General features: G+C 40.3%; 2 protein-coding genes across 5 annotated transcripts; one reads left to right on the top strand and one right to left on the bottom strand.

The window, feature by feature from the left end:
* Window positions 1-71: 71 nt before the first annotated feature.
* Window positions 72-2,502, top strand: lrrc51 (leucine rich repeat containing 51). 4 transcript variants are annotated; one of them, XM_050068947.1, is made up of 6 exons: window positions 73-224; window positions 318-400; window positions 662-740; window positions 1,134-1,339; window positions 1,439-1,587; window positions 2,256-2,502. In XM_050068947.1, the coding sequence occupies exons 3-6, from the start codon at window positions 689-691 to the stop codon at window positions 2,362-2,364; spliced, it is 516 nt and encodes a 171-aa protein (XP_049924904.1). In that variant the 5' UTR covers window positions 73-224; window positions 318-400; window positions 662-688; the 3' UTR covers window positions 2,365-2,502. The 4 variants fall into 4 exon arrangements, with proteins under 4 accessions (XP_049924895.1, XP_049924921.1, XP_049924904.1 ...); XM_050068938.1 differs by having other exon boundaries at window positions 72-400; XM_050068955.1 differs by lacking the exons at window positions 73-224; window positions 318-400 and adding an exon at window positions 508-520.
* A 246-nt stretch (window positions 2,503-2,748) lies between these two features.
* On the bottom strand, window positions 2,749-8,378 carry lamtor1 (late endosomal/lysosomal adaptor, MAPK and MTOR activator 1). Its single transcript, XM_050068975.1, has 5 exons — window positions 8,129-8,378; window positions 6,775-6,920; window positions 6,581-6,658; window positions 5,078-5,201; window positions 2,749-4,737 (listed from the first exon to the last, which is right to left on the bottom strand). Exons 1-5 carry the CDS (start codon window positions 8,168-8,170, stop codon window positions 4,645-4,647), a joined length of 483 nt encoding a protein of 160 aa, XP_049924932.1. The 5' UTR covers window positions 8,171-8,378; the 3' UTR covers window positions 2,749-4,644.
* Window positions 8,379-11,363: the final 2,985 nt, after the last annotated feature.

The raw sequence follows: 11,363 nt of genomic DNA, 5'->3' as shown, positions 1-11,363 counted from the left end.
AGTGCTGACTACTGACTCCGCCAACCAGGATGAATTCCGGTGTGCACCGGAACACAATTCAAGCTGTTTCAAGCAAGCAAGATAAACATCCTACCGCATCCTACACGCACAGTCGTTAAACAGTTTTTAACTAATAAACTAATAATTGTCACCGTGTGTTTATCACGGCAATGAATTTTACACGCCAAAGATTTCTGGAAGTCAATGGGCAAGATGATTTCACTGTAATCCATATTAGATCATATGTAAACTCTTACTACAAGTCCCATAATGTACCTGTTCGTTTCCTTGGAAACATATTGTTGTCTCTTTAATAGGTGCTTAACTACGGCGAAATACAGCTTTCTAAATAACTTAAGCTAAATAGCGTGTTGCTTTTATACTTTCCCTCAGTTAATTGGTAAGTATATTATTTAATTTGTGATAGGTCACCAGCTAAAAAAACGATATTGGCATTTTGTGCTTGTTTTGATCTACACAATCGATTTATTTTTCAGTTCAGAAACAGGATAGCTACAAAGTGAGTTTGCGAAACCACGATATATAACTTATTATAACCAAGCTTTTGTGTTAAAGTGGAAAAAAACAGTTTTATTACATTAATGGCGTTTGATGATCACTGGGTCAGTTTACTCACCGTGACGTCACTGTCCTCCCACAGGTGAGGGACTCTATTACAGGTGTGAATATGTATGGAGCTCCGGTGGATTTATCTTTCAAACAAATCAGCAGTTTGGCAGGTAGTACACTATTATATTCCTCTAAGTTTTTTCCAGCCTTTCCATATGGTACTGTACACTCATGTTTTATTTTCAGTATTATCATTATAATATTATTACATCTCTATTAGGGACTGACTGCATCTTTGCCTAATGGCTGCACATTACAGTGTACTGCACTATACTTAAATAAAAAATAGGAGTAGTACACCTCATAGAGAAATTGTCAGTATATGTTTGTATATAGTTTGTGATAAATTCTACTTTACAGGCAGTGTTATTCTTCTCTGTGGTTGCACACTTAACGACTGCAATGTATGGTGTTTCAGAAACTGATCCATAGATTTAGATGCCGTTGAAACAATATGCACCAAATGTTACACTAATTAGTACTTATTTTATTTGTGATCTCAGACGCATGGACAGAGGAACCCAGCACCGTTCTGCGGCCTTTAAAAAGAAACTCACAGATGAAGTACCTAAGCTGCTCCCTACGTCTCAATAACAACAACATCACTCACATTCATGACCTCCACAAGACTGTTAACCACTTCCTGGCTGAGCCATCGCAGCTCGCCTGGCTGGACCTTTCCTTCAACAAAATCTCACACATAGATCAAGTAAGCTTCCTCTGTTCATTGCACGTTCACATTTGCTTGCACAGTGGCTTTCTCTTACAGTGCACCCACAATATGTGCATGTGTGTGCTTGTGTCACAGGTTTTGTGCGAGCTACATGAACTGCGTGTGTTATATCTGCACGGCAACAACATTTTTATTCTGTCAGAGGTGGACAGGCTGGGCGTGCTACCACATCTACACACCGTCACTCTACATGGAAATGTCATAGAAACCAACAAGGCCTACAGGTGGAGACTTTCTTTCAAATATACCCCGAACACAATCACACACACACACATCCTTCCTTTGCTGTAAAACATTTAGATGTGTGATACTTTCATGTCTCTGCCACTTTTGTGTGGTTCTTTATAAAAAAATGAATGTGAATATGCATCGCAACCATAAGCACCCAGCCATAATCCACAACTGCTGGTGGTTTGCTGAGTACAGAACAGAACCACATACAAAGTCAGCACTTCATACTGTTATGCACGTCAGAGGTGCAGAGTGAGGGTTTACTGTTAGGCTACAAGAGTGCAATTACATTGTGAGTGTGTGAGTGTGTGTGTGTGTGTGTGTGTGTGAGACATGAATGCTTGGCGAGCATGGAGGTGCATAACTTTGTAACAGGTGCTGAAATGCAGATCAAGCTCATGTTACAGTACATATCCCAGTCTGCGTAGCAACGCTGGTTACAAACACACACACACACAGAGGGGCTGCTGGTTAAAAGCCTATTCCAGTGATCTGGTTTTGCTTCAATCAGTGACGCTTTTTGATTAAATTGTATCTTAAATTATTGCATGTGTGTAGCACCAGAAAATTGGAGATATATTTTAAACATCCACATACATTTTCAAATACAAAATGTACCTATTTCATGTACATGCTTGAACATATGTTTCTGTGCATTTAGGAATCGTGTGATTTCTGCTCTGCCTCGGCTAAAGACAATGGACTTCAGTGCTGTGACACGCCAGGAGCGAGTCATGGCGAAGATTTGGCAAAGCAGCAACAACCGCTGAAGCTGCAAGGAGACTCTCCAGTGACTGCTGACTCGTCTCCATCAGCGTGTGTTGAAGTCATACTTTCACCCAAATGTTCTGTGCTCTACATCCACTCCTGGTAAACATCTAAAATATTAAAAAGATTCTATGTTTGAATTCAGCAGTTTTTAAAGTTTGTTTTTTCCATTTTTTCTGCTGAAATGAACGGTTTATTATTTACGAGGCCACAAAGGGTTTCTGTATTGTTGCAAACATTGGTGTGGGTTGCCGTATATTTGAATACTGTTTTGGAATACCTGTAATAAGAAACTGATGTCCCATTTTACTAATGTTAGTGAATTAACTACTTCCCAGATAAGAGCATGTGGATGTTAAGATTTATTTAATAAGACTTATTGAGTGTTTATGTTGAAAATCTTTAATGAATGAATTAACCCAAAAAAAAAAACATAAAAGACAACAACCAAAATCTTAAAACTTTTTGGTACTAGCCTAAGATATAACAAACATATTTCAGGTAGTATAACACATTTGAGTAACAAACAAAACAGAAAAAAAAATGCCAAGAACCCATTGCAAAAAGCTCAAAATCAGTTGCGTGGTTGAAGTAATCACAGCCTTGCAGATCATCCCTTTAGAGACTCCAGAGCGGCTCACCATGCTCCCTGCACACGCGTACAGTCATGTGCTCTCCTCCGAAGAGCAAATAAACATTTAAAAACACAAATAAATAATCACAAAAAGGTCTCAGATCATTTTTATCTGCTGTGGTACATAGATTGTTAGCGCTGTCCCACACTGCTACAATGGTTAGTTTCTGATTAATATCAACAACTCAATCATATTACAATCTGCAGCGAAAAGCTTTGTTTAAAAGCTAACAAACTCAGGCCTTAAAAGTGTTCTTGTGGGTTTTTTTTCATAAAAACATTTGTTAATCACCACAAGATCTTCAGCCAATCCTGACCAATGAACTCTCTACAAAAAGAGGAACTTCATACAATCCATCATCTGTTTTTATCATCAATCAGAAAATTCTGTACAAAGGCGGCATGAATACACATCTGTCTCTGCACCCTCCACACGCCCACCCCCTTCATCTCTGTATACCTCCACTGCTATTTAAGATGCGAAATTCTGGGATTGGATTCAAAGAGTCTGCCAGCTCATTGTTTTAGTGCTAGAAAACTGCAGAGGACACATTACTGTCTGTAAACTTGAGAGCTTTTGCCCCAAGAAAGCTCCATCTTCCCCCTCTCCTGTGACATTAGTAGGCCCACCCAGCACCCCCTTGCTTGTGTTGCATCCTCACCCACCAGAGGACACCAGCCATGGATGGGTCACTCATGATTTAGCCTCAACCAGAATAACAAAAAACCAACCAAGCCTGTTTCACTGTCGATTTTTTAAAACAATTTACAATGAAATGTCGATGAAATTTACTCAATCAGGTTGGTTTACCAATTCATGTTTAGGTCATAATGGGACACGTTTCTTGCTGCAGTGTGACACCAGATTACTGTGGGATGCTTGATACCCAAATCTCATCCTCTAAATTATAATGACATCTTAAGAGAAAACAACACATTTTTCTGGCTCCATTTTCTACATGTTTTCCCTCAGGACAAAAGAACAGCATAAAAGACATCAAGTGCAAACTTTATGCCATGTTGCAAGTTTTTATCCTAGTAAATGGCTAAAACACTCAACCACTGCACTTGCAGCTATGGTACTGTGATAATTTTAATCTTTCCAAGCCACAGATATTCCTCATTTCTCCTGTTTCTCCCAGGTGAATACACTGAACATTTTACTATGCCTTTAGATAACAGTCTGGAGTGTGGGGTGCTTGCCTGAATAAACAGGCTAGGGGAAACTAACTAACTAAAGATACTGAGATGACCCTGAAACTGTTTTAAAATAATTGGAGCATTTACCAAAAAAGATGAATGATGGTTTCTCCACAGCTGGTTGTGACAAAGTCCGTGATCCACACATTGCGTACAGAAGAGACTTTGTTGCTGTAAATACGAGAGCACACCCCATGGCCCATCTACAGCAGACCATCTTCCATCTGCCCATACTGACAATTTGTCACTGACCCATAATTAAGTACATTTAAAGGACAGCCATAGGGTGCAATCCTACATTGTCTCTGTCTTTATAGCAGTTAGAGGCATAGCTAAGAAGCACAAGGACCAAGATGCTTTAATAAAGGGTAGGCTGGAGGGTGAGGATGCAGAAGTGACACAGAGAGAGTGGGATGGGAGGAACAATATGCGGGCCAGGGTCGTAGAATCAGGGGATGGCAAACTGGACCACCAGTTCTTCTTTAGCATCCACTTTGATTTGAGAGATTGCACTGTAAGCGTAAGCTGCTATCTTGGACACCTGCAGAGAAAGACAGAGTTTATGTGGAGTGTGTAATTTATACTAAGTGAAACAATACTAGTTTGCTGTGTGTGATCAACAGAATGTCTTTTATTAGGTGGACAAAAACAGTAACAACAGTAAAGCATGATGTATCTTTAAGGTCTATTTTTAGCCAAGCATTTACTCGTCCCCTGCTCCCCCCACTGAAATACCACACAGCTACACATGCTGGATACTGTCTCCAAGTATCTCTCTGATGTTAAATGTAGCCAGCGAGGAAACAACGTATGACAAGAGGCAATGTGGGTGCTGGAAACACATGCCGACATATCTACCATGTGTGCTAGTGTATGATTACCTGCTGAACATCTGAGTATGGCACCAGGTCACTCGCAAGCACTTGGTGGGGCTGGCTGGTGAGGGAGGGGAGAGCGAGGGGTTTCTTCTGGGGCAGACTGTTGCTCAATACAGCCAGCTTTGTACTGAAAACAAAAAAAAAACCACAAGCTTAGTGGCTTTGTTACCCTATTATTACTTAAGCTGCAGTTTAGAATTGAAGTTGATAACACAGTTTGTCACCTTGACTCTTTCACCCAATTGTTATGTCCTGAGAACCTGCAGTTTAATCAGCACCTGTATTTTAGCCTAAACAAAGTCAATGTGTTTGGTAGAAATCCAGCCATGAGGTATCATTGTAACTGAGGTTTAGGTCTCAGGGAAAAGGCCTGCGCTGTTGCAATTCTTTTTTGTTGAATCACTTCCCCCTCCCAACTTCTCCACTTGTCGGGTTGGTGTTGGCATTTATAAATACTGTTTACTGTACTGTTCTTCCCACATTCATCTAAGCAATCACAGGTGTCCCCACCAATAAGTACATGTCTTTGGATATGCAGCTGGCTCACTTTTTAATACTATTTAAGTCTCTGAACATCTCTTTCCCACGAGCTATGAATTAGTGAGATACAACCAGATAAAGCAACACCATAAAGCTCCATTCAGTGTACCAGGGTTCCTGCGGAAAGTCTTGAAAGGCACTAAATTCATTCATTGAGAAATAAGGCCTTAATTGGTATTAAAATGTCTAAAATCAATCTTTCAAAATGACATGGCTATGCTTAGACATGGGCAGTGTGATTCTATGAATCTTTTTCTCTAATGCTGCATTGTAAAATGTCATAATAATGGCTAATGGCTTTTTTAAATCTAATTTACTGAATGCCTCTCACATTAATATCACTCAGATGAGGATATCGGAACCAACAACACTCATATTTTGTTTCCTGGCACAATGATCAGAGCAGAGGATCCACTGTCTGCTAGCAAGCTGTCTCTGTACGCTGGACATTGATGGGGAAGTACAGATTCAACAAAAGGAGGCTATTTGACCAAGAATTCGCGGCCTGGCTGAGACCAGTACAAGGCAACACATACAAGACTCTGCGTATTTTATGCAAACACTTGAACTAACTCGGCATGATGGTGATGGAACATGCAGACTGAGAAAGACAACATTGCCAAGAAAACGTAAAATTGGTTTAAATTTGATTCCAAGTGGCATTAAAAAGTCTTTAAAAAATTAAATCTAACTCACTTTAAGCTCTAGAAACCACATGTACATACAGTATAAACAGCACAAAGTTAAGCTCAACATTTTATTAACTAAGATATTAACATTATGGCTCTACCAGCTGAAACACACATGCTATCTTTATGGCTTATGGGCTATCTATATGTGTGATTCAGCAGGTTAATGATAACCTTCTTAAGATAAGGCCAATATAGACCCACACCCCGCGCCATACCCAGATACAGAAAACAAAACAGACTGCAGAACAGCAACAGCCACTGCTCACCCACATACCTGTATTGCCGAGCTTTGTCCATGTATTCATGCTGCTCCATCATGACAGAGTCAGCTGCTGAGACATCAATGATGTTCCTGACAGAGTGGAAATAATGTAAGGTTTATGAAGGGAGCGCACAAATAACTGCCTTGTTACCATGAAACAAGTGTTGAATCTGACTCGTCTACGGTTGCATGAGGAAGTGTCTTACTGTGCTGTCTTGGTGAGGATGGATGACAGGAGAGCCTGTTCATCTGTCCGCGCTGAGGGGACACTGGTAGTGATCCAGTCGGTCCCATTTGGAGGTTTGCTGACAGGGTTTGGGTGGGGGATCAGCGGTTTACGTTCATCAGGGTCCTAGAACAGGCCGATAAGTTTATGAACAAATGCTGATGAAGTTCTTAGCTCGTGACTTTTCAAGAAACCGTCAGTGTTGCAATTCAGTACAGCAGAAAAAAGGCAAAAGAATGTGCCTTACCTACTATCTGTTTTATTCTGCATAACATTTGGCATGACAACAACATGAGCGAGTCTATGAGATGTAAAAATCCAGTACTTTGTGATCAATTAAAGGTGGTTTCTCCATTAGATACTTAAGTAAAGTAACAATTTAATGTAGCAACAAAAGCTTGAGGTACCAGCTCAACAACCATAGCAATGCATTTGTCAACAACACATGATGTAAAACATATCATTACACCACGTTTGCCACTCTTACACTCACAGGAAAACCTTAAGGGAAGCATAAACAAACAAGTTCCTACTGATTTGAACAAACTGGACTAACTTGATCGGGCTTATGTGCTCTGCTTTCTTACAAACAATACACAAGTTACATTTTCAGACTTATAAACATTATTTGAATGTGACACAAACAGAGAGGTTAGATATGACTTCCTATACTTCTCATTGGACTACTATAAAGATAAGATTAACCACATCAGAAGGAAGATATGCTGCATGAAGGCAGAAGTGACTTGTTTCCGTAAACTAAAAATAGCTGGGGTCATATGACATAAAACACATCAAGACCATGGCATCCAGAACAACAATCACTTGTGTGACTGGTGGAGCTGTTTATGTTGGATGTAATATTAAGTAATTTACTTATAAAGTTAAGGTGAATTGATGTATTTACAGATTGCTTTAGCACAAATTGGTATCAGGAAATAGCGTTAACAAGCTAAACCTTAATGTCTAATGCTAATCTTAGCAGTGAGTGTAAATATGTTGGCATATATACGGTTTTCTTCCACGTTTCTTTGCCTTCAGATCTGTAAATCTTTTCTTATCCATGATCGTTTTTCTTCTACATGCTAACTTCACAGCCTGCCTTGAGTCAGGCCTTTCCCGAAGGCTTTTACTAGCGAGCTAAAGTTGCTTTTCAGGTGTCATTTCACTTTTACTACTAAAACATGACCATTTAAGAGTCTCGTCGCACAGCAATCAAATGCATTTTATATATGTAACATCACCGATACACAAAAAAAACATTAAGTATTTTGATTCTCGATAAAAAATACCATATTTATCGGGACAGTTTTAGCCGACTAGCAGCTAACTACCTGCTCTGTGGTCTCGTTCTCGCTGCTGTAACAGCAACCCATGTCAGCGTCCGAGGGGCGAAGCTACACAACCCCGGCTTCCCTGTTCTCCGTCAGAAACGAGCCGTGTTTATGTTCTCCAGCACACATAAAACTTTTCCCCTGCTCGGATTTACTTTAGCTTCATCTGAAGGTAGGAAGCTACTGTCAACAGCAGCTCCTCGGACGAGCTATCACATGACAGCAGCTCTGGTGCAACAACACAACAGCCACTTCCGGTATATGAGAGGTAGCTGTGGCCTCCGTCACGTGACGAGGGGGATTTTCAAATTATGAGTAGCTGTGGAACAAACATAAAAATGACTAAATAAAACCAAATAATGCATTAAATTTAAAAAATATATATATATTCAAAGTCACACAGTTTAATAGTTTTGGTCATGTGAGACAGGGGCCCATTAAAAGCAGTTTATTTTGTGCTCCTGCAGTGCCTAGGCTATTTGTACATTGAATTATGTTTAATTGCACAACCACAAACTGACCAAAACGTTATTAAGAACATAACAGAATAGCATAGAAGTCCTTTATTGTCACTGTATCAGTACAATGCAATTTAAAATCTTCATCTGTACATAGTGCAAGTTAAAAGGGACAAGTGACAACCCAGAAAATACCATCATCACATCACCAATAAATAAGTAAATAATCAATAATAAGAGGCAGATGTTGTTATTGCTCTTAATGTATATAATGTCACCCAGGCTGGAAATGAAAATTAGGACAGTTTATAAGGCATGGGAGTTTAAAGCTCTGATGGTCCAGGAAAAGAAACTGTAAGTCTGTTGGTTTTGCTTTTAATGCTCCTGTACCGCCTGCCGGACGGTAGTAAGGTGAACAGTGAGTGACCAGGGTGGAAGGGGCCCTTTATGATTTTCCTGGAAGCGGGAGATGTCCTCCAGGGAGAGCAGACAGCAGCCAATGATTTTCTCTGCTGTGGAGATCACCCTCCGCAGCGCCTCCCTGTCTGCTGCCGTGCAGCTGGCATACCACGCTGTAATATGGTATGCCAAGACACTATTGATGGTAGATCAATAGAAAGCCATCAGCAGTTTCTTCTTCAGGGCCACCTTACAGAGCAGTCTCAAGAAGTGCAATCACTGCTGGGACTTTTTGACCACTGTCAGAGTGTTTGCTGACCAGGACAGGTCCTCCAAGATGTCGATCCCCAAGAACTGATCAATGATCGTCTCCTTTGTTTTATGGATGTTGAGTGAAAGGTTGTTCCTGGGGCACCACACCGACAGCCTCTGCACCTCATCACTGCATGCAGACTCATCTCTTCTAGTTATGAGGCCAACCACGGTGGTGTCATCAGCAGACTTAATGATTGTGATTTCAGCATAGGAGCACATGTAGGGCTCTAGTTCTTGGAACGTAATGACACTGCCATGTGTAATTGGCTTTGTGTGCTGTAGTTAACAGAAATGTAGATGTGACAGGATACAGACCTTCATGGAACATACTCAGTCTGGTTCAGGAGCGTAGATATAAACAGTGTAGGCAGTGCAGAGAGTGGTTGGAGGGTCCGCGCTTTCCAGAGCAAAAAACGGGCCCTCGCGAGTGATTCAACTTGCCCAACTTGTGCTTCAAAGAGGAACTCACCTTAAAATACTAATGCTGTCATTTGCTATATGTGCCCTTGAGAAGGCAAACTCATTTCTGTCAATGTATCTTTTTATTTTCTTCTGTGAAATAGTCAGTAGAAATCTTCAACAAAATTATATGTTCATTTTACATGAACTATATAAACTATAAATAAACTATTTTAAAATCAATTTAAGGAATAATTCCTTATTTTATTTGGTATTTTTGTCATACGCAGATTTGTAGTGATGAATGGTAGGATGTATGTTGATGCTGTCCAACGTCAAGTCTGTATTTGATGTGACAATACCATGAAATGCGTGGTAGCTGTTTTGACGCAAAATCTGGCACACGGCCCGTCATAATAGTGACTGTTTGACCTCCAAATACTTTAATAACTCTGCCAATGAGCCACTGTTGGTGTGCTATGCTGTTTGATTGCACTGCACTATACTTGAGTTTTAATTCCACAAGCTGGGCACTGCTTTTCTCTCCTTTTCCTATAACAGAGGATTGCAAATTTAGTGAGTTTATACTCATAATACCACCACTACTGCTACTGAGCTAAATCAAATAGCAGCAGCAGAGGGGAACAGGACGAGGCATGTTGGTGCACATATGGCCGTCTCCCTGGAGAGAGATGAAAGGGTCTTTGACACCCTGTGGCTGAGTATGATGACAGAGTGCCTCACACAGTAATTCGCTAACACAAAACAGTTACATTTTATTTCACAATACTGACAGTTAATGTTTTTCAAAACTCTTCATACACCAAATCAGCTTTCTATTCTCACGCTACAATAGACTGGTTGCTGCTACGTTGTTACTGGTTCTGGATTATGGTGATTTGTTGCACGTGAATGCGTCTGTTTGCACATGTTAGTTACTGCACATCATAGTGCGCTGAGATTTGTTACAAAAGCCCTCACTCATCACTGTACACTTTATTCCAGGACTGGTTGGCCTTCTTTGACTTTTCGTAGACTCCATCACTGGTATTTGTTCATTTAAAAAGCCATACTGGGTAAACTCCCTTCGTGCATTTGTACTTTGATTGAACAGACATCTGACTCTACAGTCTGAGATCTCAGGAATTAGTTTTGTTGTCTGTTCCTAGTGCACGGACCGAGCTGGGAAAGAAAGCTTTTATGTGCTCTGCTCCTCTCACTTTGAATAACCTTCAAAAAAAATTGAAACTACATGATTTGGTCTCTCTGCCTGACTTTAAACTCTTATAAGTACAAGGATGAATGAATCCGTTAGGTCTTGTCATTGTGTGTAAGTGTTCTAATATCCTCCTGAGACCCTGTGTCCTCATATGAGGACATCACATTTTGGTTTCCTGCACCTTATACTTCATTCTTCTTAACTTAGACCTGTTGTCCTCGTTCGTGGACACTTTTTTGTGCCATCTAGTGGCAGTAAGAGCACAATACACTAATCCTTGTACAAACAAGATGGCAGCCATCTCTGCCAAGTCAGTCTGCAGCCGATCCTGACACGAAAGTCAAACAAGGTCCAAAACCTGATCACATTTTATGGTTGAAACTTGTTTACTTATGATTAAGAATGTTTGTAGTTTGATATGGCAACAGATTTGACCAATTTTAGC

This window comes from Epinephelus moara, chromosome 2, assembly GCF_006386435.1.
Source record: "Epinephelus moara isolate mb chromosome 2, YSFRI_EMoa_1.0, whole genome shotgun sequence".
In the NCBI taxonomy this organism is placed as follows: Eukaryota; Metazoa; Chordata; class Actinopteri; order Perciformes; family Serranidae; genus Epinephelus; species Epinephelus moara.
This window is presented reverse-complemented; position numbering and strand designations above follow the sequence as displayed.